The 27883-nt window shown below is 42.6% G+C and overlaps 2 protein-coding genes across 2 annotated transcripts; both read right to left on the reverse strand.

The window, feature by feature from the left end:
* Positions 1-5570: 5570 nt before the first annotated feature.
* Positions 5571-16928, reverse strand: f8 (coagulation factor VIII, procoagulant component). Its single transcript, XM_068740424.1, has 27 exons — positions 16789-16928; positions 16503-16603; positions 16279-16401; positions 15248-15460; positions 14834-15016; positions 14580-14683; positions 13956-14076; positions 13582-13858; positions 13322-13487; positions 13132-13219; positions 12739-12956; positions 12450-12594; positions 12011-12220; positions 10565-11370; positions 10316-10461; positions 9985-10150; positions 9594-9833; positions 9179-9407; positions 8896-9078; positions 8651-8767; positions 8377-8448; positions 8192-8277; positions 7909-8064; positions 7315-7459; positions 7057-7205; positions 6454-6636; positions 5571-6229 (listed from the first exon to the last, which is right to left on the reverse strand). Exons 1-27 carry the CDS (start codon positions 16926-16928, stop codon positions 6074-6076), a joined length of 4923 nt encoding a protein of 1640 aa, XP_068596525.1. The 3' UTR covers positions 5571-6073.
* Positions 16929-18078: 1150 nt separating this feature from the next.
* Positions 18079-27779, reverse strand: zgc:152774 (uncharacterized protein LOC553526 homolog). The gene is made up of 17 exons (XM_068740394.1): positions 27741-27779; positions 27537-27609; positions 26161-26293; positions 25733-25953; positions 25406-25553; positions 24726-24879; positions 23358-23486; positions 23103-23222; positions 22881-22984; positions 22617-22733; positions 21906-22022; positions 21209-21286; positions 20771-20804; positions 20340-20656; positions 19580-20027; positions 19064-19188; positions 18079-18886 (listed from the first exon to the last, which is right to left on the reverse strand). Exons 1-17 carry the CDS (start codon positions 27777-27779, stop codon positions 18730-18732), a joined length of 2514 nt encoding a protein of 837 aa, XP_068596495.1. The 3' UTR covers positions 18079-18729.
* Between the last annotated feature and the right edge of the window lie 104 nt (positions 27780-27883).

Below are 27883 nucleotides of genomic sequence, written 5' to 3' on the forward strand. Positions count from 1 at the left end.
AACGGGGGTTTCGTTTAACGATGGCAGCGGTTAGCGACCGCGTCTTTGGAGCGTAACTCTGTCGTTAAGTGAGGGCCGCCTGTACACCAGGAAGTATGTCAATGAACACATATTTCTTCCGATACATTTCTTTCCTTTTACGTTCCAGCACCTTCCCCACCCCATCCTAAGAATGCCTTCCTCCCAATCAGAACTCTCAGCCTAGGACTTCCTGTTGGCTGACCTTTAACCTTATCATCTTCCTGTACTCTCGTTGAGCGTTTCTTATTTTTATGTGGTGAGGAATTGAAAAGGTGGCTCGTTGCCACAGGATGACTGACTGCGGTAGAACACGGGATCGTTTTAATCTGGTCGATTCGACTCATGTCTGCCTCCAAGTGATAAAGTTCTGTTTTCTTTCTATGCCACACCAAGCTTCTCGTTTTAGCATGTTTAGTTTGTTACTGAAACCTAATCTCATTTTGACAAATTTGCAGATTTGATATATTTTTTTATTTATTTTTAATGGAAACATAACGCAATCACCTCAGCTAAACCGCACACTGAACTCACACCCAGGGTCTAGAAAAGGTCAGAGTTACAAGGGGTGAGCCATGATGTGCTACCTGTGTTCATGAAACTCAACCACTACAGTGATAGTTGATACAAAGTCGTCTTATGGGAGTGTACGGCCTTTAACCGTCGCCGTTTTGTCTTTTCCAATCGTCAAACTCTCACATTTCTATTGACCTTCTACTGTATTAGCAGGGTGCGAGATACATCTACTTTTACTGTGTTTGTTACAGCTTTTGAAAAATACATCAGAATAGTTTGTTTCCGTAGTATCGGCATTGCTTTTTGTTTTGTTTGGTCAAAGGCTCGTTGCAGGATTTGTCCTCACCTTTTCCTAGGTGCACTACAACTAAGTTTTTAATGGTAGAGGCAATTGCATAATATAAAAATGATTTTTATGGTCTGTCGATCAGAGGGAGCTCCTGAGCTGCCATCGGACCGTCTCACAGATGGTCCGGTTCGCATCATGACAGCGTCTCTGCCAGAGTTCCCTCGAGTCAGCAGTTTGCGGTTGCTGTTCTACATATACATTTGGACCACTTGCATCTGCACAATTACACACTTTTGTACAATGACAGATGTGAAGTAGAGCTGTGATATTTCACTGTTTTGTGCTACATGCTGAGGGGAGTTGCGGTATTCCTTACTCTTCAGCACCCTCTTTGCTTTCACTGCCGTTATTTGGTCAGTCTGAACATTTAAAAACTAAAAACTACACAAACCTCACTGCTGAGTGTAGTTTTTTATTAGGGAGGGGGGGGGGGGGGGGGGGGGTTGGTAATGTGATGGGACAAACTGTTGTGAATAGGAAACATACATCTATACCTCAGTAGTCAGACATTCCTCAGACACCCAGTGTTGACATTCTTCATTACATTGTGGTTTGACCCAATCTGAACTTCTCAAAATCAGTGGTCAAACTTTTTTCTTTTCTTTTTCAATCAACCGTTCTTTCCTCAACCTGGTCAGTGTCGTTTCAGTCACTATAAAACTGTGGATATTTTTACTCTTCCTTCTTATTTTTGGCTTCGGATCCATTTTGCTCTGTTCTTAAGCCTCACCGTTTCTACTGTCATTTAGTCCTTCCTGCACTTTATCATTAGCCGCTCTTTGCCACGCCATTTCCCTGTTTGTGATTGAAGAAATTCTAATGCCCTTAGCTAAAAATAAGAGACCCTAGAGCCTAGACTAAATGTAGTAGAGAACCATGCAATGGTTAACGCCTAATTGAAAGCAGAGCCATAAGGCTGTAGTTTGATTGATGTAGTTGTACTTTAAGCATCAGGAGTTGATAATGTACCAGCCATTAAAGCTAACGAGCAAAGTCGAAGTTCAGTTTTGAGATTCATCCTCCTCAAAACAATATAAATTACATTAAACTGAAAATTGAAAAAACATTGAACTCGACTAAAGAAAAAGAAAACTTCTCCGTCACTTTTAAATTGACTCATTTTACAATCTTTAATCCAACCAGGGCCCTCCTATGCAGCGAATACCAATTAACTGTGAAAGCGATGTAGTTTTATTTTGTCCTGTGAAGGTAGCAGATAGTACTATCAGTAAAACTGGAGTCCTCTGTTCAACTCTTCTCTAAAACTATGCAGAGCTGCATGTAAAATTAGTAAACCACATCTTTTATGATCTCTTGGTTGATTAGATGATGGTAATAATAAAGATAAAATACTTGTCAATAAGTTTATGTTTGACTAGTTTTTAATACTGTTAAAATTCTCTCATTGCACTTGCTGAAGGAAAAAGCGTTGCAGGCACAGCTGCATGTTTCTGTACTTCATTTAGTAAGAGTGATGAAGGGTATCTGGATGGTGCGTTGTCAGAAATAGCCTGTGGCTTGCCAAAAATCTTTTCCTATTAAAGCTGTAGCCTGCAGTAGTTCCGGGATCAGCTGGAGCCGCTGATCTGAACTAGAAACTGCTAACGCTACCTATTTTATCGTTTTTAGTGAAGTGTTTTCAAGTTAATTTTGGACTAGATGGATCCAGGTCAGAGCTACAGAGAGGCACGCATTCACATTTAACCTGATTATGGTTGGCAGTTATCTGTCGGACAGTTTCAAGATCGCATGACCTCTTTAGACTTTTCTCGACTTGCAGAAAAAAGAAAAAATCACAACTTGAAGTCAAGCCAAAATATCGCGATATTAAGCCTTGCGGTTGTGCCATTATCTGCTCCTCTGACTTCAATCTACTTTTCCTCAGTGTGAAATTCTAAAACGATATGTGAAACACTTCAATGGACAGCTTGGAGAAAGAAAAGTGCTGTCATCATTTACGTTTTTTAAAAAAAAATCATGCAGTATGTGAGGCTGTTGTATTGTTTTCACACACCAGTTACATGTAAACCTCTATGTGGGCCAGATTGTGTGGAAACTTGCATATTTTACTTGTATTGACTGTCATATTTTCAGTCATAATTATCCAGCTTTTTCTGCTGGTATATTTTCTCTATCTCTGTAGTTCACTCGGGCAACACTGCGTCCATTCCTCTCCGTAGCCTTGCATGTTGAACCGAGTAAAGCCTCTGCTGAACTTTCCTCTTTGATCCTGCAGTATCAGGGTGTTGCAGTTAAACCTCCATTGCCTATCTTCTCCTTTCAGTGATGCCAGCCTCTGTCCTCCCTATACATGTTCTATATTAATGCATATTTTTTGTTTTAGTCATTTATAAAAAATGTTTTAACAAGACCAGTTATGTTGCAAGATCTGAAATTAAATCATGCTGCCTGAAAAATACTTTTTTTTGTCAAAAGTAATTCTGAATCTATCAAAAGAGGCACATTTTCTTCTTCTTCTATTAAACCAACAATAAAGATGTAATATGAAAGCAACCCATGCTGTCATGCCAGTCACTCTTTTGTTGTCTGTGTACCTTTTGTCCTCGCCTGTCCCGCTTCCACGTAAGACGCTGCATGAGATCTGGTTGCTCTTCAGCTTGGTGCCGTAGTTCATATCAGTTCACTTGGGGATAAAATCCAAAATTCGATAAATCTATAAAGAAAAGAGGAAAAAACTCAGAACAAAACTGTCTGGATCATCAAAAACTGTCACTATGCCTCATACGAGATCATGCCTTAAGGACGCATTGAACGTGTCCTTTAGAAATGTTATCTCGTTACCATAGCAACATGATTGATTCAGGCTTGAAGCCCTCGCTTAACTCCCTATACCCCATTTAACCTAACAATTGCCACACTTTTTGCATGCCATAGAGCTCGTTATGCACATACATGGAACTATTGATGCAAGATGTATTGTGTACGATCCATGCAACAGCCTTCGCGCTACTGTCTATCCATACATTTGCACAGCAGTGATGAGTACGACGTGTTCAAATGTGGATTGAGATGCTATTTCTGGGTGTAAATATTGGCCAGTAGGTGTCGCCAGACACTAAAAGAATGGCTGCAGCGCAATTCATCGAGCAATGACGTGGGTTGTCCAGCAGAGATCCCTCCTTCCTAATCTTTAAGTGAAACACTGCGCCTAAAACAAAACGAGATCTGTTTGGCTGTTGTTTTTTTTAAAGATTATTATAGTAATTCATCAAAACAAACTAACATTAACAAAGCAAAACAAATCTGTATGTAAATTAGATAAGCTGCTAAAAGTCTAAATAAATGATCACACTGATTCACAATGAAATTGTATCTTTTATTGATAGTATGGCGTAGTAATATACTCATTCTATCATTAATTTATTATATAAATAAAATAGGTTTATTTTATTATTTTCATTCGCTTTTTTTATATATAAATAAAGGCAATCAGCAAAAAAGTCTTGATCAGATCAAGCGCGCAAAGGAAATGGAAATCAACCAAGAACCGAGGTGGTAATTCTTTCCTGCCCCTTTATGGCACTTCCTCAGTAAACGGCTAATCTGCCAACAGAGAGGAAGAGAAGTGAAGCAGGAAATTTCATAAATGTGACGTGTTTTCATTATACATAGTGCTGCCTAACTGGCAATGTGTCTTCTTATATATGAGTAAAAATATAAATGTGCCTTGTGGAAAAACAAAAAACTTAATGACATTCTGTTTCTGAAATATTTCTTCCGCCTGCCATTTCAATCTGTTGCAAAAGAAAAGAAGAAACAAGTCACATTTAAAAAAAAGGAACATTACGGTTGATTGCAAATTGCTTAGAATATCAAAACTTCCACTTTCTCACAGTAACATGCAATAATACATCTTCAGCACATGAATGTGCCTTGTTCTTTCACACGCCGTTAACACAAAGCCAGCAGATCATCCCACCTGGGCAGCTGGCCATGGCCTCTGCTCACCTCGCTTCCTTTTGGTTCACATGGCGTCCACTAGCTATCAGCAGCGGCATACGCTGCTTCTGTCCATCGCTGAGATTGGGGAACAGTGTGCTCTTGTTTTCAGAGAGATAAAGTATGACATGCATGCATAATGCAGTAGACACCATATCTGCACCGAAGCATGTCCTGTTTGCTATCACTTTCCTCCAACTCAAACACTGCCCTTGCCTGGAAGCTTCCTCGGCCGATAACGAGGTTAGTTGGACACAATCGTGCTCCTTCTGGTTCCATGTTTCTCACAGTCAGTCCCAACATACACAACGTAGGACAGCAACATGCTCCTAACATGTTGTTCTTACGGCTTCCCTTCCAATCAGTCTCCGCACTTCGTCCTTGTCTGTTTTCACGTCTGCGTATTTTAAGTTGTAACAGAACAATGTTGGAGCGTAGTCCATTGTTTCTGCAGGGAGGGCCTGGTGGAGGTGGATAAGCCAAGACAACAGAGGAGGGACATTTTGGACTAAAAACAGATGGAGCAAAGAACAAATGGAGATAATGTTCTGGAAAAAGGGGGGGGGACAGACAAATGTTTCATCATTTGTCTATGGACAAACACTCACCTGGAGTCTGTTGTTTGTTTCAAAGGATACTCAGTTGTTTAAATCTTACTTGGAACAGAGGTGTGTTTTTATTGCGTTGAAATAAGTGACAATAAAAACATTCAAAATTCATTCTTTATATAAATTCTCATAAAGCAGAAAAATACAAACTTTCCAGCAATACAGACTAAAAAACATTTTATACATCTATTGAAATATTTACACATGCTTGCATAAAAAGTATTAGCTAAAATACACATCAACTCTGATTCACTTTTACTTTTCACAGTTGGTGTATAAAGACACCAAGAACATTTTAGAAGCCTTTGGTGATAATTCAGATCACCATGTGGACGGAGTAAATCTAATGAGGGGAATGAGCTGCTCGGCGGAGGTCTGCGCTCTCTCAGTGCTTTTCTAGTTTCTGTTGCATCATGCATTTTTCTGCATGAAGTGACCACAAGTCATAAAAATCAAAATGTAAAGAAGTGACCACAGAAGAAATAATCTCACTTATACAGACATGAACATGTAAAGATATAACATGCTTGATGATATAACATATTCATCACTTACCAAAATAAAACCAGGAACTATGCCATTAAAATATTGCCGCATGCTGCCAGGGCTACAGCCAGTGGTGTCAGACACCCTGCTGCGTGTCGCATCCTAGGATCTCCAGACGCAGGGCAATGGTATTGATCCAACCTCGCGGGTGAATACGCAGGTAACGTCCGAAAAGAGGCGGATCAAAAACTGTGAGTGCCTCCTCATCTGAATTTTCATTTCCAGCAAATATCTGAGGAAGCAAAGAAGAAGGAAGAAATTATGAAGTAGAGAATAGGACCGGTCGGGAGGGGGGAGGGGGGGTATACTTAATCAAGCATTGAGAGGCCTAATTAGATACGGCTTTCAAATATAGTTGTGAATTTGGAATCAATGATTAAAAGAAGACATCAATCAGATGTTCCATTAGCTTCCCTGAGACGCTCTCTTGATTGGACAGGAAAACAATGCGCGTACCTTTTCGCTCTGGGAGTTCTCTTCCAACACGCTGCTCCAGGAGTTCCCATCATGACTGACCGTGACTGAGAACTCAGTCACCATCATTTGGGTCCACAGTGATCGTGCTCCTTGGGTCACAACCCCTGTGATGCGCTTTACTTTCTCCAAATCAACCTGCAGCCACTCATGGGGGTTATTGTTCTGGGGCAAAAAAAAGAAAAAGGGCAGAGGAAGCAGTTTAAAAAAAGGTTTATAATATAATAGGAAAACTTAAAGTTAGGATTCATAGAAAAATCTAAATGTTAAAACGCACAATTGTGTTTAACTTCTGTTGTGCATGGTTAAGCTAGTGCGTATCGTTTGCGAGATACACTGCGCTCTGCTGAGGACAGGCTGTGGATGAGCAGTCAGACATGCTGACCCTTATATCTGCTGGAGTGTCGGGATACTAAACAAGAAGGTTAGCTGTTCGGCCTGCTTCCTGTCGGAAATCCAACCTCGTCACAGCCTCGTATTTAACAGACACATAAGATATGACCACACAGCATGTATTTCTCTAGACAGTTTACTGGATATGACAGCGTTAAAACAGATGAGAAGTCTGGGTGCATCTGAGCTCACCTTTGGCCTCCAGGCATTGGCTCTGCCTTCCTGATGGAGGCGAGCGAGGGCAGGAGTCCAACTGAGCAGCAAAGAGGAATAAAATGAGGAGGCACTAATGCTGGGGTCTGGAATCAAGCCCCTCTGGAGGCCGAGAGGGAGCGAGCAGCCTGGTCACACAGAGAGAGAGGGAGAGAGAGAGTGAGACCAAATTCCTGTGTGGACAACATGCAGTGAATCGGTGCTGTGCTAAATTCTGCCAGTTTAAGCAAAACTCACTGTTAAGATCGCAGCCCAGCAGCTCCAGTCGTAGAGCCGGCCTCTGCTCAAAGTCCACCGGGTGAATTCTAACGTAGCGAGCAACAAATGGCGGAATAAAGCGGTTGCGTTTTACCTTGGAACTGTCCATGTTGCCGAAAAAGATCTAGAATGGAGACACAAATACATTGCGGCTCAGGGATCGTGCTACATTATCCTCCCGAGTACCAACGGATCCTTCAAAGCATACAAAAGCATGTTATTAGACTGATTTGTACTCCTTGTTGATTTTTTCACAGAGAATTGAAACTAGCATATTTACTTATTTATTTGATGCTACAACATTTTGTAGTCATGGACGTAATGGGGGGGGGGGGGGGGGGCATGAGAATTAAATACTATATAAAGTTATCTGTAGCTACTTGTCTTTAATATGGTCTAAGGATCCATCTGCTTTTAAATTTTACCAAAATGAGTCATGAAACAATGAAATACTGAGGAGCTCAAGACTCCCGAAGAAATCAATTACTCATTACGCACTTGTCATTTAGTAAATCTAACCTGCCTGTTCCAGATATAATGTATACTGTATGTGTGCAACAGTAGAGGACATACAGTGGTCTGGCTCGTGCTGCTTCCTCTGTAAGTGGTCCAGACTTCCTGGTCCAGGCTGTAGGACACGGTGAAGACTATGACATAGTTGTCCCTCAGCTTCGCCTTGACTCCCTGGGTCTGCACACCATGCAGCAGGGTAGGATTCTGAAGGTCAACCTAATGCCAAAAATGTGCATCAATTACAAAAAAAATAAAAAATGACACAATGGACTGCATAATGTTGCATAAATAGAGTATAGAAAATGCTGTAAAGGGTTAACAGGTGACAGGATCAATGTTGTACCTGTATCCATGACATCTTGTTCCTGCCAATCCATGCATTGATATAACCAGACTGATCCAGCCTTGCCAGCTCCGGCTTCCAGTTATCTGGACACGTGTAAAAAAAAAAAAACCCACACACATAAAATTCATGATCCTACAACCTTGTAAGGAAGACCCGCAAAACAAAACAGGACATCTTCTTACCGACGTAATCTGATGCTGTGATCTGGGAATCCTCAATTCTTCCTGATTTCATTCCCAGAGGCATCATACATTCTGCATGTCAGAACGAGAAGACCCCAGGTCAGTAACGCAGAACAAATAGTAATTTATTTTCATTACATTTTATTAATGATTTTTCAAAATATTTTTATTTATTTTTTATGATGAATTAGCATGCAATTTGCGAGCAAATTCAACAGGCTTCATTCCAGTAGGTATTTTTGAGACATATACATGTATAAATCTCTGTACCCACGTGGATTATGGACCAATAGTTTAGCCCTCATTCCAGCCTGCTGGTAATCCCCTATAGCGCACTCCACCAGCCATGTGCCAACTGTGGACGGTCTCATCTCCAAAGCTCCGAACACTCCTAGGTAACAGACAGCAATGCATTAAATCAAGTAAAAAAAAAAATCACGATTTTGCGAGTCATAAAAACATGGTTTAATTAATGTATTTCATGTAGACCAATCTGCCGATGCGTTTGTGTGCGTTTACCAGGGAAGAGGTTGTATACCCCCATGCGGTGTTCCTGCTTGGTATGAAGAGTGAAAGGTAAACCATGGAACTGTACAGCATGGTACTCTCCATCACTTCCTACATTGAGGAGATGCCACCTGACTCGCTGGTTCTGGGCGACCAACAGACCGGGAAGTGTTTCTGCCACATATCCATTTATTGCTGTGGAAAAAATTAATTCATGATTCATTTGGAGAAACTAAAAGATTACATTGAGGTTACTCGTAGAAAAAAAAAAAACAGTGAAGCTTGTTGCCTCCACCTGCAAACTTATTGCTGATGTGGTACCACGGGTCATCGGTGTTGGCATAGCAGGGTGGAGCGCAGTACCGCAGCAGGTTCTCCTCCAAGTACCAGCTTTTAGTTTCATCAAAAGTGTGGAAGAGGAGGGAGAACTCCTGGACAGTTAGCTGCGTGAAGCGATGAGACTTGAGGGTACCAGCCTTACAGATAACCAGTGGCCCAACCAGACCTGAGTGAAGGTCCCTCTCCTGGAACACAGTGAAGAAACGTTAATCCTCCTCCTCCTCCTCCTCCTCCTCCTCCTCCTCCGGAGCATTTTCGTTTTCTTTTTACAGACAGTGTCGACGCAAAAATATCAGAAATCAAAACAAGGTTAAACAAAAGTAAAACATCAGCTCAAGGCTTACTGATAAATTAGAGAAACACATACAGACCTTGTCCACGGTGGAATAATAGGCCCCAGTCTTGCAGGCAAATTCCGTATCAGTTGGACCTTGTGTCTTGATTATTCTCCAGGTGTACCGCCGTACCTCCCCGGGAGCCACAGGGTCTCCCGGGACCCCAGGTGGAGCAGAGGAGGCATGTGTTTGGGCAACGCCAGCCCCCTGGCTGCGATCATAGATGCCATGAAGGTGAAAGGAGTAAGGCCTGGATGCCTTGTTCTTAAAGACCACCTTAAGTACAACAGAGGGGTGGACAATTCCTGGTTTCACCGATCGCTATTTATGTTCGCAGCAGTAAAACAAATTCATGCGAGTGGCAACAACAGAAAAAAAAATGTATTGGTCGTTTTATTTTGCTCAATTAAAAGGATGACGAACTCACAGTGAGGAGATCATTAATCTCTGTCCTTATTAGCGGCCCCATGATTCCCAGGTGCTCCTGGAGCTCTCCTCTGCCCACAGGCTCTTGGAAACCTTCATCCTTGTAGGCCCGAAACACCACCTTCTTGTACCGAGGCAAGAACTTCCTCATCCCCCGACGCATGTCTCTGAATGAGAGACACAGTTAGCATCTTTAGAGGAACAACGAAACACAGCCTTCCGTGTTACATCATGCTGAATTTGCTAAGCTAAGTAAAACAACACCAATCGCCTCATGCTGCCAACGGTACATATATATATATATAAAACGGTCACATGTCCGGTACAGAAACCTGGGTTGGATGAGCTGGTGTGGTTTTCTGACACCGTAGTCCCAGGTGATCTCCTCGGCAGCAATATAGTAGTGATGATACCTGACCTCTCCAGATCGCAGGTTAATGTAATCTGGGGCAAATCCGCCTGACGTGCTGCTGTTCGCCTACAATGCAATTTAGAATCTTAGAATCCACCGCGGCTGAGACAGAGCATTCGTTTATGATGAAATATGCACTTCATAAAATGTCCAGAAGACACAGACACACCTCTTGGCTGTAGTCATCATAATCAACGGCCAGGCCGAGGCGCGTTAGGTTGCCATCGGCGGTGCGGTTGTATTCCAGGGCCGTGTGAAGTGGCTCAGGTTCAGATGCGCTGTCGTTTCGGTTGATGTCCTGTGAACTAGTTTGCTCTGCAGTTGAGATCTTCTTGCTCAACAATAATTTGCTGCTCAGGGAGATCTTGTTGCTCTCCTCGTGGTCTCCTCCTGGCATTTCCCCCCTTTCCTCAGCCTTCACCTCCGCACTGTTTGGCTTATTTTCCACAGCTTGTTCTCCAATCTCTATCCCAGATCCTCCTCCTCCGATATCTACTCCTGCCCCGTTGCCCTCTGCTTGTCTTCTCTGCCTCACACCCCCCTCTCCTCCGCGTTCATCCTCGTTACGAGAGGCCGTCCACTCACCATCTATCTCCATTTCCTCCAATATGTCCAGTGGGATTCCTCCACCCGAAGCTCCTTCCTGTGATGCTACCATCACTTTCTTCAGCTGGCACCCCGATTGTCCTTCAGCCGCAGTCCCTTCAGCTTTATTGTCATTTTGACCAGATATGTTCACTGACTGAGTGTTATTAATAAGGGTTTTGTTACATACTCTAATCCACATTGTGCGATTTTGAGGCCTTCTGCTCCTCGGCTGTAGATCTAGCTGATCGATAAATTCGGAGATATCGTCCTCATCCGGATCCCGATCAACCAGCGGGAGGTCTCCGTTGTCGCAAGGACGAACTGTGTAATGGATGCTCATTCCCTGACTCCTGAGGCTGCCATCAAAGGCACTGATCTCCCACTCCCCTGAGAGAAGACATAAAAAAGTGATATAAGCCAAGAGCAAAGCAAACTGCTGGTACATCAGTCAAAAAAACCCAAACCTGTGCTGTTCAAACTCAAATGATCTATATATATATATATATCTATATATCTGGTATTGATGTATAACTATCCAAAATGTTCAGCCAAGTTACTTTTAGGGTGTGCAAGGCTCCTATTTAACAGCAATAAATGAAATAAATGAGGTCATAAATGATCTTTAGCACCCTGCGGTACAACATCTAATCCCCCTGTAGTCGGATTTGTTTGATCAACCTTTATTATACAACAATGAGATTCAGTAGAAGCTTTAAATTGGGATTACACTTATATCATGTTAGTTGGCATCTTTATCTTTGGCCAGGTTTGAGAACGAGGTATGAAACGCGACAGAGGGAGACAGGTTAAAGTCAAATCACCGGAGGAAGATAAGTTTGGAAGGAGGTCACTGGCAGCAGGAAAGGAAGCAAGGTACAATTTATATAAAAAAATAAAATAAAATGAATGTGGTGAAAGCCAATGTATCCAGCATGTACTATGAAAAGCACACAGTCCCGCGCTGGCGGGCGACGCTAATGGCTGCACTGCAGGACGCTGGAAGCGTCCTCTAAAGCTTCTGTCTCACCCATCACGTCCGGTTCCATGGTGACGGTCACACCAGTCATGGGGAACAGGGTGAGGACGGACTGGTGGAGATCTTGATACTGGAAGAGGTTCCCGGAGAAGTAAACAGAGAGGAAATCACTCTGGGTACCCACGCTGGCTACGTGCCAGAAGGCAACATCCGTCTTACAGATCACAAACTGGCGGCCGCTGAACATGACGCCATTGACACCTGGAGGTGAAGGGAAATGCATCCGTTTCAACCTGAGCGCTTGATAGCTGAACGCATACACTATAATCAACCGGAGCATTATAACGAGAGACAACTCATAGTTTAGAAGCTAGAAAACAACATTTCAGTTCAGAGATTCACTTCCGAGTTCCGGCCATATTTCCACTGGACATCGGGATCATGTTTTCACCAACGGTTTAGACGTAGTATGCAAATGTGATGAACTCACTGTAAATGATGTTGGAGCTGTAGAACTCGGGGTCCGTGGCGTTGCAGGGGTTCTGCTTGGACTTCTGCATGTTCTCTTTAATGTACCAACTTTGGTTCTCATCAAATACAGCGAATATTATGCTCCACTCTTTATCTGGCCCAAACTTCATGCAATGATAGATTCAGCGAAGGAGACAGACAACATTCATATTAACGCAGGGGAGGAATCATTTTGCTGCTTGGAATTCAAATTGAAAACTGCCATGTCTGTAGCTTGAGAATATTTATTAGAAAAACATTCTTCTCACCAGGCGTCCTCTTCTGTCGATGGCGTTGTTCTTGCAAATCAGTAAGGTGCCCACCAGCCCGGAGGCCAAGTCCCTCTCTGGGGATACAGTGCTCTGATACAGCTGGATGAGACACTGGGAGTCTTCATTCAAGGGTCCATCATCAGGAGTTAGTCTCCAGACGTAGCTGAACGTCTCATTGGGGGACACTCCCATGGAGCGCAAGTCTTTCTCTGCAGCTGAATGATAAAAGGAGATTAAATGGAACATTCATTGGGAACTTGGGGACTTGCAAACAAATAAAACAAAAAAAACCACGAGATAATAATTAATATAATGCAATCTCTGAGTAATCTAAAGCTCCTCCAGATGAAGCCACTCACATGCTGTCTGTTGGTTTACTCTCATGCTTACCCGTTGTGGATCTCTGCAGGGGGTGGATCCTGGTAAGACCATTGGGGTAGATATTAAAAGGGCGACTGGCCAAGTTTCTCAAAGTGATCTGCAGACATAAATCAAACCAACAGCAGATCAGTGAGAAACTGTACAGTTTTTTCTTTTCATTTTTATTTGCATATGATCTGTTCCGGAGTATTTGACTCACAATGATTTCATCGTCGACCTTTCCTTTCAGTAGCGGACCCAGAAGTGTCTTAGTCGGGTTTTTCCTCTGAGTGAAAGATGCATCTGTATATTCTACATACACTGCCTTCTTGTACTTGTATTCCAGGTGATGGGGAGCTGCTCGCAAATATCCAGAGTGCAACTCACTGTGGGGTCAAAGAGGAAAGACAAATCTGAATCTATCCAGTAGCTGTTCTTCTTCTTCTTCCTCCCATCCTTATCTTCCTCCATCATTCCTACCCGTCTGTTGGTTTGAGATGAGGAGCGTAGTCCCAGGTGACCTCTTCAACGGCGATGTAATGCTCCCAGGTTTTGAACTCACCTCCCCTGCTGGCTCGGGCTTGCACTTGCGGTTTAATAGGCGGGAAGTTTATGGTGTTGAACAAATCCTCCCCGACTTCGTCGCTGTAGTCGTCACCGTAGTCCTCGTTAATGTGTTTGACATTGCGCAGGTCAGGTCCCGGGGGAAGGACGGGGTCGGGGCATTTCTCCACCGTGAAAAAAGCATTCATGCCATCTGGGAGGGGAAGGTCGCACAATCAGAACGACCGTTTAAACATTGATTGAGGAAACCGATCGTCGTCGGTGCAGGAGATGCTTCAGGCCTTTCTTACGGTAGCGATGGTCAGGTATCCGGCAGCTCATCAGGAAGCGGCCTACAATAGCAGGCCTCATTTCTGCAGAAATGAAGGTCATAGGGGTCACCTCCATTGTGACCTTACGATGGGACAAAACCTTGGAAAATAAGAAAGCAGCCAATTAGATTTTCAACAAAGACAAAATGCAAACCTCAGGCATCACCGGAAAAGCAGAACAATATTCTGCCTTAACCAAACCCTTCTTTTAACAGAGGCGTCCAGAAAGAAGAAATATGCTGAGAGAAAGTGTCAATTTTAAATATATTTTAGTGACTGGTATCAATTCAAGTGACAGTGACCTGCTTGAAGATGTATTGGAACTTTATACAAAGTCAGGCTTGTTGTTTCCCCCCTCAAGTTAATCAAGTTTAATCATGTCCTTCCTCCTCTTTAATGAATGCCTGACAAAAGGCTTTCCTACTTCCCAACCGATGCCTTTTCCTGATGACTCCTAACAAAAGCCACAAACATGTAAAATGTCGCAGCAACAATAAAGATATTAAATATAATTTATGGAGTTCCGACATCTTCAGGCTTCTGTCATTTTGTTAAAGCGCCTTTGAAGGAGACGTGCACTTATTTGAGGTAAATTTGAATTACCTCAAGCGAGTGATGCTGAAACTGGATGGAGTGGATTTCTGGAGCTGTGCCCATCCCGATCAGATGCCAAGTCACTTGAGTACGGCCCTGACACATGATCAAACCTACACACACACACACACACACACACACACACACACACACACACGAGAGAGAGTGAGACCAAATTCCTGTGTGGCTAACATACAGTGACGCCACTAAGAACTGTGTTAGTTAGTCGTTAACCCCCTACAGCAGCCAGTCGGGTTCAATACCAGGTAACGTGGAGTTGACATATCCATTGATGGTATGAAATTCCTTCCTGTTGTTGGCCCTTTTGAAATTCTCGCTGCTCCTCGCTTCTCCGACTTCTCCGTACCAGCTCTTGGTTTCATCAAACACAGCGAACAGCAGGACAAATGCCGGGTTTCTCCTCTGGCCATCATCTGTGAAGGCACCTGGTAACACACCCACACACACACACCCACACACACCCCCACACACACACACACCCGCACACACGATATATTTCAGGAGCATCAAGAACATCTTATAATTCCCATTCCCACTTTGTGTCAGCACACATTCCAAACTGGACAGTGAAATTAGAACGCCTGTCGTTTAATGAACCCCCCCCCCACACACACACACAAACTCAAGCACCCCTTTGCCCTACCACACACACTGACTTGTTTTGCAGATGAGCAGCGCGCCAATGAGTCCCGAGTTCATGTCCCGGACTGTGTCCACTTGGGATGAGTAAGAGTAGGTGAGGCACTCCGGATCACTGGCGGTGGGGCCGTCTTTGGGGCTGATGTCCCACACGTACTCGAAATATCCTCCAGGAAAGACGGCATCATCGTCCTTCTCTTGGCCTCCTGTGGAGTCGTCATACCCGACTCCTGGGGAAAAACAAAATATAAAAAATACAGGGCATGACTCTCTCAGTGAGTAAAAGCAGTGACTCAGTGAGTAAAAGCAGGAAACTAGTGTCACAAGAATGTGTGTAAAATAACGGAAACTTCCTTAAATCAAATTGCATACACTTAAAAAGACATTTAAAAATTTGTCTGCACATTTAACCGTCTCGTTGAACCTGTTCCGAGTTTAGAATCTACTGATCTAAAACATTGAGATGAAGCACCAGGACTCGTGTCAGATGTGTCCACAGACGCAGGGGGGGGGGGGGGGGGGGGGGGGGTATTTCTTGGATGTGACAGGTGCAGCTTTTCAGATAATGAAAAGCTCCTTTATCAGAATCTTCGCCCCCCCGTGCCAAGACGACATGATCCGTTTAGTCTTTTACAGGAACTGACTGCTGTGGATTTGGACCTATGCCAATGCCCTCCGTGACGGGTGTTACACCCCCCCCCCCCCAAAAAAAGCTTCCCAGAACAGGGAAAGTCAATTATCTTCTTTGTTGCCAGCTCATTTCACAAATAAAATGAGCTATTTTAACGATGTCAGATCCCAAGCGTGTGTTCTGTGTGGAGCACAAGACCGACCGTTTGGCTTGGCACGCTGCACAAAATCTGCACACGCAAGATAGTGACAGCAGAAACACTCATCACTTCTACGGAAGAAGGGAGGAATTTATTCAAGACTCAAAAGAAAATTCAGATTCAACTTGTAAAAAAAAACAAAAAAAAACACGAGCAAGGCCTGGAGTTCTCATTAATGTATCTTTATAACTTATCGATGCTTTAACACGGTTCTCTACCTTCCGATTGCTTCCAGTAGGTTATCCCCACAGGGCTGATGCTGTAGGGATGAGACGCCAGGTTCTTGAAATGGACAACCACTCTTTCACCGGCCTGGGCTACAATCACCGGGCCTTGAATACCTGCAATCAGAGTGTTCTTGAAGAAATCAACATTCCAACGCACACAGCGACCTCATGTTAGACCCCATGCCTATAAATTGAATAAATATAAATGAACAAACCTGTCCAGGCAGGCCTCGGTTTTGGTACAGTGTATGTGGAGTCTAGATACTCCCTGTAAACCGCCTTGATGAATTTCTGAGGAATGTCTTTAGACATTTTCCTAAAACAACCACCCCCCCCCCAAAAAAACAAAACATAAATCAATTAAATTAGGACATAACTAACCAACCATGATTTATTTTTTTGCTATAGAGGTTGTGATAAAATAACATATTCTTTATTTATTTAGCTTTATTTCCCATGATTACACAGAGGCTTAGCTAACTTTAATAAATCCATGCTTACCTTTGGTCAGCCGCCGGGTTGACCTCGTCCAGATGGATGTAATCCCAACCGATTTCTACAGCCGCTATATGATACTCTCTGACAGCAGCGGCGGGTTGCTGCGCCTGCCCTCCGGAGAAGAGGAGCAGCAGCAGAAACATCGCATCCATGCCGGCGTCAGCTCCACAGCGTTCCGGGGCAAAAACTGCTGCTGCCGACCGACGGCTGAGATATTTGTATTTGAAGAGGGGCGGGGTGGAGCGACCACGTGGGGGGCGCGAAGGAGTGTGTGTGGGGGGGGGGGGGGGGGCAACCTGTCAAACCTGTCACTTTGACAGTTTGCTGTATTTTGCACCTATTATATTTAGTTTGTAATTTGTTATTAAAAATATATTTTATTAATTATATTATTTATTGAAGGTGACTCGCAGGTATTAACTTTTTTTTTTTTTTTTTTACGAATTTACCTTTTGGATGCATTTTTATCAATGAAAATAAGAAAGACACCGACACGGACAGCCGTTGAGATCCCACCTCTATGTGCAGGTGAAGTGGAGCCACAGAGGAACTGCGGCTCATCGATTGTGGCTCGAGGAAGAGGAGGGAGAGGAGCGTCATTCATTACAGGGCTTCACTGCCACTTGGCGTTCAGTTAGAGATACTGCAGTACAAAGAGTTTGTTTTAATTCTTATGTAAAAATCTTATTAAGGTTGTGTATAGAAACAAGCATTATTACGTTGCCCCATGTCGGATTTAATTTTTTAGATAGATATGTCTCGATAGAAACAATATTGAAGTGGTATTATTCAAACCCAATGCAACTCCAATAAATTATTTTTAAAAAGTGCAATGAAATAATTGTGAGTCAACTGTATGTTATACTTACAAATAAATGACTCTCTGTCCAATAACAACAGTTCATAAGGAGCCAGCTTTGGGTTTTCTTACTTGAAATCACTGATAAATTCCAGTTGGTACAAAAAAACTAAACTAAACTGATATTATCCATCAAAGCATCTTCCTGGATGCATAACTGGGGCCCGGCCGTGGAGGCAATATTGTCCAATTGAGAAAAGTATACTAATGACAAGTTTTTGTCAGGCAACAAAATAAATGAGAAGTGGAGATAAACAGTTAGGCCTATAGCAAGGCAAAATTTAGAGGTCCAAAGCAGGCAATCGGGTAGAAAAGAAGTCCTGTTGTTGTTGTTGGTAAATTAATGCCGTGTTTTTCTCTTTCTATGCCCCTGCAATGATACTCATCCTCATACAAATTATTTTTTTTAACAAATCAACTACTACACATTCTGTATGTACAAAACCATTTTACTTCTTAAGAATACATCACAGTACAAGAACAATACATCACACACTTTTAAAGCTCATTTCATTAAAGGGCTCATATCTGTACAATGAAAGGCTCAGAAAATGTGCTTCTTAGAATGGAACAGTTTACAGTTTAAACTTGTGACAGATTACTGCAACAAAGCAGCTATATATATATATATAAATGTGTGTGTGTGTGTGGATTTAATGAACAGTTCTGACAACTGAGATGGTAAATTTAAAACTGGTAACACGAAAAATTGATAAATAAAATAATTTTCTTAAATACAATAAAATGCCAATAATTCAAAAGAGGACCTTCTCACTAATCCATATCTATATAATGCCGATTCAAACAAAGTTGTTCAAGTAGAAAAATGTCAATAAAAAGAAAAATCATTCGCAACATTATTTACCAAATACCGTTTCACAAAGTGGGGAAACTTCTCCATCTTGGAGGACTTGCCAAAAAGCACATACTGTATTTACGGAACCGTTAATGATATTATCTTTTTAGGCGAGTACCAAAAATGATTTCATGATTTGTTCTGGGGTTTGACGCTAATTCATCCAAACTTTTCAAATACAAGAAAAGCACATCTGTCTTGTCCAGCATCAATGTGAGACAGTAAACAATCATAACTTCAGTGCATTGACCTCTATGATCTGCTGCAGGATGTTGTCTATGTCCGTAGTATCCAGACTGATGTCACGTAGGTCCAGCTGCGGCAGAAGCGATGTGAGAAGCACTACCATGTTGGAGCGAATGTCGCGCAGACATTCCTGAGACGATCTGATAGGGAGAACGGCAACCGGTCAGATGTGAAGGGAAAAGCATCCGAGCACCGGCAAAGATAGGAGCTGATATTCACAGAACAGTTTCCGTTAAAAATAGAAGCATCCAAGATTTTTACACTGCACGTTTAGAGCGACAGGTTCGTTCGGTGTCCCGTCTGCACGGAATACACACCTGCTGTCTTCACAGGCCTCGCTGTTGCTGGCTACCATCTTGCTGGTCGCTTCTATTTTCTTCATTGGCATTTTCTCCAGGAGGTGTGGATCCGGCTGGGCCAGACTGCAGGAAGAAGTCGAGCTCTGACTCTGACAAAGGAGAGTATAGGATTGGGTTTGGTTCAGGAGTCATGGGAGTGCCTTGTTAAACTCATGCACTGTTCTATGTGACCATACTGTCAGGACCCATGCACAACTTCTAATGGCGATAACGGAGTATTAAACTGTACTTCTCTTTTTTTTTGTAATTAAACTCCTTTTACATTTTTAAACACATAATGTCCCTGAAGATGCAATTCCTTCAAGGGCTGTAACAATTTGAATAAAAATGGACATATTACAATGCATCCACGAAATGAAACACACAAACTGTGACTAAACTGCACGGGAGAATAAACCAAATTTACTTTCATTTCTCTTTGCGTTTGGTTTGATTTTATAATAATGAGCCCAACGCAGTCATCCCTCTGCTGACCTCAGCCACGCCCGCCTGGCAGCCAACGTCTCTGCTGCAGTGGGCGGTTGTCATGGTGCTTTCAGTTGTCTTAGTGATTTCCAGACCGAGAAGCTGTCGTAGCCTCTGGGCCTTTTTCTCCAACTTAGCCAGCTTCCGCACGTTAACCTTTTCGCCATGTTCCTCCAGGTCACACGGCCTCAGCGGAGACACTGCCATCGTCTGGCCGGAGGGGAGCGAGTGGATCCTGGTGAGTTTCAGGGTGACATGCTGGATAGTGTCACTCAGATTCTCCGCTTGGCTGCTTGCATCCAGATCAGACTTGCCCGATGGAAGCATCTGGGTCTTATTTGTTCTACTGTCCGGTTTTAGCTCATCTGCCATTTTTCCTGATTCCTCCTCTTCTTCCTCCTGAAGACGTGGCTTTTTTTCCACACAATTCGCGGATGACACCAATTTCCTTTTCAAGCTGCAATAATGAAAAAGTATTAAGCTTCATCAAAGCCGTTTTGGAAAGCAAACTTGGACGTTCCTGACACTTGGCATGCAGACATGATTAGATTGTTATTAAAGTGGTGTTAGAAATGCACGATAAAGATTTCATTCGCTAAACAAATCCCAAATGGCAGCACCGATCGAGCGCGTGCACCATGTTGGTGCAGCTATAAGATCGTTCTACCTCTGCATTCCCACACAATAACAAAACAACCATCTCGAGGTTCACCAGGAACTGAACATCATTAAGAATTCACTGTACAAATGTGCATGCAACACATTCCACCTTGATGCGTCTGCGTCCTCTCCTTCCATTGTCGCTGTGCTTGTAGTTTCCAGGTCATCTTTCTGTTTATTTTTAATAAACGCCTGTTCTTCTATCCTGTCATTGTTGACTATTGTGCTTACAAGTGGCTTCGCTTGTGTTTGTGCATCATCATCATCATCATCATCATTCATGCGTGTGTTTTCCTGATCTCGTTCTAGCGTGTCAGCCTCTGTGCGGCATTCTTCCCCCGGTCTCCGGTGACCAGGCGTGCACGTGGACATGCTGGTGGGCGCCGATGAACTTTGTGAGGGGATCTGATGTCGAGCTTCTTGATACTGAAGACAAGACACCAGCAGAACAAGCAGTAAAGCACACATGAAGTGTTCACTATATATCCAGAAATGATAAAGCAAATGATTTTTGTTTTTTTATGTTCTACAAACCTTCACATCTTTTCCTTGTTCTCTTGCTTTGGGCAGATCTCTGGAGTAGAACAGACACAGTGAAGAGGTACATGTGCACCTAACCTTAATGACACGCTCAACCTTTCATAAATGTGACATTCAGCTATCTGGACGCTCCAGCAGTCAGTTAGTCGTGACGACGCCTCTTGGATGAGAGAGGAAATGACTTCAACCAACCTTAAGGACGTTTTTTTTTTCTTCTTGATTTACTAACTAGTTATTAACATCATATATTCATTTAAAAAAAAATTGATATTCAGCTCCAACTGATGGACAAATACAGTTCATGTCACCATTTTTGAAGAGCTCACTGATTTGTCATTTTGGGCCTTCACTGTGGATGTACATAATCTACGCTTGAAGTGTTTTAGCAGAGTTATGAACAGTCATGGGGACATCCAGTTGAAGAGAAATGTGAATTACCGCCTCTTGAGGTTTTTCTGGTAAGTGGGTGTTGACAGCTCCATACTGTCTTGTGCTTCCTCTGGTGCAGAGCAGCTTCTGAGAGACAAATGGATCTGGTTTAGATCTACAGCTGAACGTAGGCTCACTGGACAAGGTCCAGAGAAAATATGAAATATAATGAATTCATATTTTACTCAAACAGTAATCCTGAACATAAAAGTTGCAAATATCAATGGCTGTATTAAATACACCATACAAACACCCCATGACAACAAGATTTGACCAGGGTCTTCCATGTGAGTCCAGATTATCTTAACCATTACAACAGATTATTACTATTTCCTGACAAGAATCACCTTTTGTATTGTGCTGACAGCTTGAAAACTAAAACTAAAATCCAGGTGACTTAATTAACTGACTAACTGACTAAGCATCGAGTGCAACAACCAATCAGATTCATTCATTCATATATAAAAGGTTAGAATTCCGATTTAGACTGATATGACCCATTTTAATCCATGGAAATTTTGCAATTTTGCAAATTTTTAAATTTGCGAGTCAAACCACTCGGCAGAGCTATAAGCAAAAGGCCCTGCGATGAACTGGCGACTTGTCCAGGGTGTAACACTGCCTCTCGCCCATAGTCAGCTGGGATAAGATCGTCTTCAAGAATATGAATCAATAAACTGAGCAATAAAGAAAATCATGCACCCACCTGTAACGTGGATTGGGATTCTGGCTGCATGTCCAGTTTTCAGGATCTGTGTTGTAATAGGTTGTGGGAACACATCGCCACTTAAGGCACTCCTCACACTGTAGCCACATGGGAAACCTATAAATACAGATATGCAGGTGTGAAAGCTACCAGTAAACCAAAGCTATTAGGGCTATTTCCTAATTAAACGTCTACAGTTGTACATGAAAATGTCTGTCGAAACACAACATTTTCTATTCCATGTAAATTTTCCAATTTAGTACAGCAGATAAAGTAATCTCTCATTTTTTCCCCTTGACCATTATGTTGACTCTTGTTTGCTATTGTCTCAATTCTCTGGTTTTAAACTTTGGGAAGACGTATAGAAAAATGTGTGTCTTGATAATCACAACATGAAACCCCGAAGAAAACGTTAAAAAACCAGTTACGGCATGCAGACTGCAGAGACGCTGCAATGCCTGCGAGAAATTCAACTGAACTCTATGTTTTAGGATACGGATTGACCACCCCCCCCCCCCCCCCCCCCCTCCATGAAACCTGCTACATACACAGACTGGTGGATTAGGGGTAATCCACTACGCCTTAATATGGCATCACACTTTCATTTGTCATAAAAGACTTTTGATTTAAAGCTCATTTCATCTCATCTGGATGCACATTTCTAGAGACGTGTAGGTTAGAGGAGTATTTATCACTAAAGTTGACACTCACTCATCTTTGTCATGCTCATCTTCACTTAAAGCCGGAAGTTTTTTCTTGGGCTCATTGTTCATTATCACTTCTTTCCAGTAGTCATTGAGTTTTTGGCCCAGAGCACTAAGAGTGAGTCTTGGAAGAAGAAGAAGAAAAGCCGAATACAAGTTAGAGCATCCTGTGATTACATTTCGTATGCGGTGTATTTTAAAGATATTGCACAGTAAACGGTATATATCCATAGATCATATTAGCTTGAATGTGCCTGACAGCATGTTATACCTGTATTCTTTAGTGTATTCAAAGTCTTGCTTGTTGTGAGCAGGTTTGAGAAAGTTACACTCAATGATTCCAATGACCCCGATTCCTACTTTTTGACTGGAAGCCTGTAGGATATTGGGAAGAGAGTTTCAAACAAGAATCCATGAACACTGCATTTGGATGAGAACATTTTGCTTGTCAAGCTCAGACACAAGCACACAGTAAGATCCTTTTTCCCTCTACCTTCAGCTGGCAGCCCACTTTCTCATAGGATTTAATGAGCCGGTTATTGTGGTACATCATTATGCCGTAGTGGGCTGCGCTGTCTGGACTCAGGCCAAAGGTTATCTTCACGTTATCTTTCTGTTTGATATCAGTTAGGGTTATAAGAGCTGGGCAACGTCACATTAATGACAGAAAAAAATTATTCTATGTCAGATACCAGCAAATGTATGTTATATTATGTTATATTGCCATCAACACTTTATAGAAGGATACACTGAAATGAGGTTTGTAGATGTCATGCTCAATGTATTTCAGCCTCGTGGACACCAGTTTGGCCATAACCTTTTTGCCCCTCAAAACTATTTGTGTCCTCGGTTTCAGGTATAAGATACTCAGGTAGGCCTGAAACGGAGAGGGAAACAGAGGGAGAATTAAAAATGCACAGCACTTACAGTTTTTCTCTGTCGCTTTGGCGCTTTTCTCACCTCACTATTAACATTTGCACAGCAGTTAGTGCATTTCTCAAAACAATTAGTGCAAGCTGCAAAACCTGTGCGGATAACATACAAAAGCACGTCACCTGCTCAAAATGGACAGTCCATGCCTCAAAAGCAAGTCTTCATGTCAATGAAGCTGCCAGTGTCATCAAAATGAGAAGTCTTTACACCATCGATTATGAACGAGAGACTCGTGACTTTGTCATGTTTTCATTAGGACACTTTATTCTCTCAGGGTTTTCCAATGCAAAAAAAGAGGCCAGAACTCAGAGCCACGACCTGAAAATGCTCCAGACAGCACTACACACTACTCGTACGGCCATTTGAAAATGACAGTAAAGTTACACATTGCTGTAGTTAGAGCAGTAAGTGAGTACAAGATACTGAATGCGTAAATTTAATATTTTTACTGTATATGCTCTTTGCGATTCTACAGCATTGTGCAAAAGAAAAAATACACTACAGTCCCTTATTTAGAACAAACATAAGAAACGCCCTTTTGGTAGAGCTGTGCACAATAGAGCAGTGAATATTTCTAACTGAATCATTCTGGCACATCCAGACGCTCCTGTCTAGCCACATATTTTCACAACGGATATCTTCCCTTGCAATGCAGCGAAAGAAAGAATCTCCTGGAGTGGGGAATCCACCCTCTGCACGACTCTGCTGTGATGTCACCACATGCTGCATGGCTGCTAGCAGGGCCATTGGTGCATAAAGAAAGGTATCAAATTTGCTTGAATTTGGTAACTAGTTCAACAATTTTGTATGCAGTGACTCAAGCAATAAAATGAAGACTATTAATTTTATTGGGAACGACTATTCTACATCCGTAAGTATAGTCCATTTCGACTGACATGACATAAGCGAATGATAATGCTATAAAACAGCAGAGCATTGGAAGAAAACAACTGAGCATGTCCAAAAGCATTTTCAATTTGCTCAGAGGAAGGAGAAATTGCTACTATGATGTGCGCAAATGAACTTTTCAAGACAGCTTAAAGACAAAGAAACAAAAAATAACTGATGAAATAATCCTCTCCAACTATCAGGAATATCAGCAAAGCTGGACAAACATTGACAACCTCTCTGCGTGATGTAGTTTCATGACGAGTCACACCGCTTGCACTTTTTCTTCACTCACCCTGAGACTGTAATGAACTTCTGGGATGCTCTGCCCAACTTTGAGGAGTCCACTGATTTTCAGACGCTTCCTCATCTCCTCCATCTGAATCGGTGGCAAATGGAAGTCAGTCACATCAGTCGCAAAGTCAATTTCTGGTTCACCGTCTTTGGCCCTTCAAGATAACGTCAGACGGAGCTGCTGTTAAAAGAAGGTAATGACATCACTACTCTGACTAGCTTACATAAAAATAAAAAAATGAATGTGTCATCTACTGCTTCTTTTTTTAGCTGCATTGATCATAGTGGACATCCTTTCCTTACTCAGAACATTTTAAAACACACATTTTGTTTCAACATATGGAAAATGGACTTCAAATCTCAGAATATAATCTTCTTGTAAATTTCTTCTTGGTCTTCATTTGATGTTACAATATTGTTTTTTTGAGTTTTGTTTTTTAGAATTTACGATGCTTTCCAAAGATTTATCTCAAATAATACTTCAGCAAACCAATTGTTTATTCTAATTTCTCACTATGTTTGAGTGTGTCTTTTCATCCGTCTCGCAAAACTGTACATCAAACCTAATCTCAAATTAAAGCAGCTATTGTTACGGTGCACAATAAACAGAACAGGTGAAACCACCATGACATATCTACATCAAAGCACAGACTTAAGAAGGAGCAAATGCATCATTTAAACCTGCGGATGTTCCAGATTAATATCTTTGTGCCTTTTTTGGAAGTAATTGAGTCAAAGTGACTCTGGAGCTGCTCAACGGAGGTGATGATGGAGTTCTGGAGGATAGCAGCCAGGCTGGCCTCCGAGTCATCAGTTAGCACCAGAGACTGTCACACTGGGTTAAGGCCTGAACATGCTGGAGCTCACCCAGTGACAGAAAGCAATCAGAGGGAACAGTTTACTGTTCACACTTTCAACTTAAGTCTACTTATTTGTTTGAATTCAATCACACCCACACCCACACCCACACCCACACACACACACACACACACACACACAAAAGGATATTGGTGTGCTGACTGAAGGGAACAATAGGAACAATGACAGCTTGAGCTTTGATGTTTTCCAGGTACGTCTGAGACAGCATTCCTACACTCTGGCAGCCGCCGTTCTTCGTGAAGACAAGTGTGTCGCGGCCCAGACGCATGGATCCAGACTTGAAACCGTTCCCGTATATGCCGATGGCCTGTTGAGAGCACTTGCTTGAACCCTTCTCTGTGAAACCGAAGCTAAACACAGGGTTGAAAGGGATAAGCTGAGAACCGTTTAATAAAAACATAACTTGTCACTTCTGATAGTCATTTGGATGATCCATAGTCACATAGGCGATCACATGTCATAACTATTAACATTTTCCGATGGATCATGTGTGGATCATAAATATTAATATTAAAAATAACACATATTTTTGCCATTTACTTGTCAGCTTTTCTCACCTGAGCATCTTGTGCAGTTTGTTGGGGGTCATGCCGCTGCCATTATCGGTGAAAGTTAAACAGAGCTGATCATTTTCAGTAACAACATCAATCCAGATCTTCTTAGCGGTCACACCAGGATCTGTTGCATTGTCTAAAGCACAAAAACGGACAAAAAAAAAACAACAACCCTGGTTGAACAAAGAGAAATGCTCGCAGGGTGGAGGGATTTCCTCATGAACTGATTTGCTGTTTTTTTTCTAGCCTCTAGCCATTAAAGCCTGCCCTATTGAAAAACATGTAGTGCGTTTCTTATGTAAAATTTACAAGGATGATTATAAAGGAAAATGCATGTCTTATTTTTGGAGGACTTTGTCAGAGCAGTGCATTTAAGTTCTTGCAACAAGAACAATTATATTTGGTCCTTTTCCTTGAGCATCTACTGACATTAAAATCATGCATCATTGAGTGGCAAAGCCAAACAGCATTTTTGTTTCCTCTTTTACCTACGAATAACCAACAGCATGCAAGAAGACCCTTGCTCAAGGGTACATTGGCAGTGACCTGGAGGTAGACTGGCCCCTCTCCAGTCACCGGCTGCAATCGGTATTTTGGTCTGGGCCGGGACTTGAACCGGTGACTCTCCGGCTCCAAACCCAAGTCGACTGCCGTTTGGACATGTCTAAGAAATAATAATTTAACGAATTTTTTGTTCTGTATTCTCGGGACATATTTTACTTAGCTGGGCTTAACAACAACAACAACAACAACAACAACAAATTTGACACCCGCCACTCATCTCCCTCTATTTGATATGATGGCTCTTTTATCGAGTCTATTCAGAGATCGAGTTGAACCCAGGTCACTTATTGTGACCTTCTCGTTGAAGGTCACAAGAAGACAATGCCACCAGAAACGCAGAACAATGTTATTTACACCCAGTCAACAATCTGCAAAACTGGCTCAACAAACACTGCGACACTCCCACTGCGCCCGTGCGCGAACTTGCGTGTGGTGTAACCTGTCGGCCAACAGATGGACGACACGTCTGCGGCAACAAGGTGTGGATCAACGGCTGCACAGAAGCAGACGCGTTGCGTCATGTCGGCTTCACGTGATTCACAGGTAGGTCCAAAGCGTGCACGGCCCCATTGGACACATCAGAAGCCTCTTTGGATGAGAGGGGACGCATCTTCAACCAAGTCCAGTGGATTCTCAAACGGCTTTCTCAAAAGAGCCGGACTGATATTATACACACACACGCACGCACACCCACACACACTGTTTAGGCAGTGTTATGAGCGCGCCCTTTTCCCGTCGGACAGGTAACGCGCACGGCAGTAGCAGGTGCAAAGAACCAGTCGAACTTTCTTTCTGATTCTTCGTGCGTTACTTACCGACTAATTCCGCCACCGCGCTGAAGGGCCAGGTGTGACTTGTGGAGTTGCTGTTCAGGAAGGACGGACTCATCTGGAAAAGAACAATAATAATAATAATAAACAAACAGCTGTCAGTTTTCAAATCTTATTAATTTGTCCCTGCGACAAAGGCCAGGCTGTTTAATGCGCTCTATGTCAAAACACACGGATAAAAGTGCGTACCGAGCTCAGACGGATTCCATGCGCGCTTAATCTCGCCATGTTGAGCGACGAAGTCCTCTCCAGCCTGTGCAGTCCTCTCTGCGCGCAGCCACGCAAACGACGCAGGTAAAAGGAGTGACGTCATCCTGCCGTATTGTCAACAG

The sequence above is a fragment of the Brachionichthys hirsutus genome, chromosome 6 (assembly GCF_040956055.1).
Source record: "Brachionichthys hirsutus isolate HB-005 chromosome 6, CSIRO-AGI_Bhir_v1, whole genome shotgun sequence".
NCBI lineage: Eukaryota > Metazoa > Chordata > Actinopteri > Lophiiformes > Brachionichthyidae > Brachionichthys > Brachionichthys hirsutus.

Excerpts from the sequence above, each read along its gene's own strand:
- zgc:152774 (XM_068740394.1), bottom strand. The coding sequence starts at position 27,779 with ATGGCGAGATTAAGCGCGCATGGAATCCGTCTGAGCTCG. Across the intron at positions 20,805-21,208 it reads CAGAAAAACCTCAAGAGGCG|AGATCTGCCCAAAGCAAGAG; the intron begins GTAATTCACATT and ends GTTCTACTCCAG. Across the intron at positions 19,189-19,579 it reads GCCAGGCGGGCGTGGCTGAG|AGCTCGACTTCTTCCTGCAG; the intron begins GTCAGCAGAGGG and ends TGTCAGAGTCAG.
- f8 (XM_068740424.1), bottom strand. The coding sequence starts at position 16,928 with ATGTTTCTGCTGCTGCTCCTCTTCTCCGGAGGGCAGGCGCAGCAACCC. Across the intron at positions 8,065-8,191 it reads ACAAGATGTCATGGATACAG|GTTGACCTTCAGAATCCTAC; the intron begins GTACAACATTGA and ends TTTTGGCATTAG. Across the intron at positions 7,206-7,314 it reads GCTGGGCTGCGATCTTAACA|GCTGCTCGCTCCCTCTCGGC; the intron begins GTGAGTTTTGCT and ends CTGTGTGACCAG.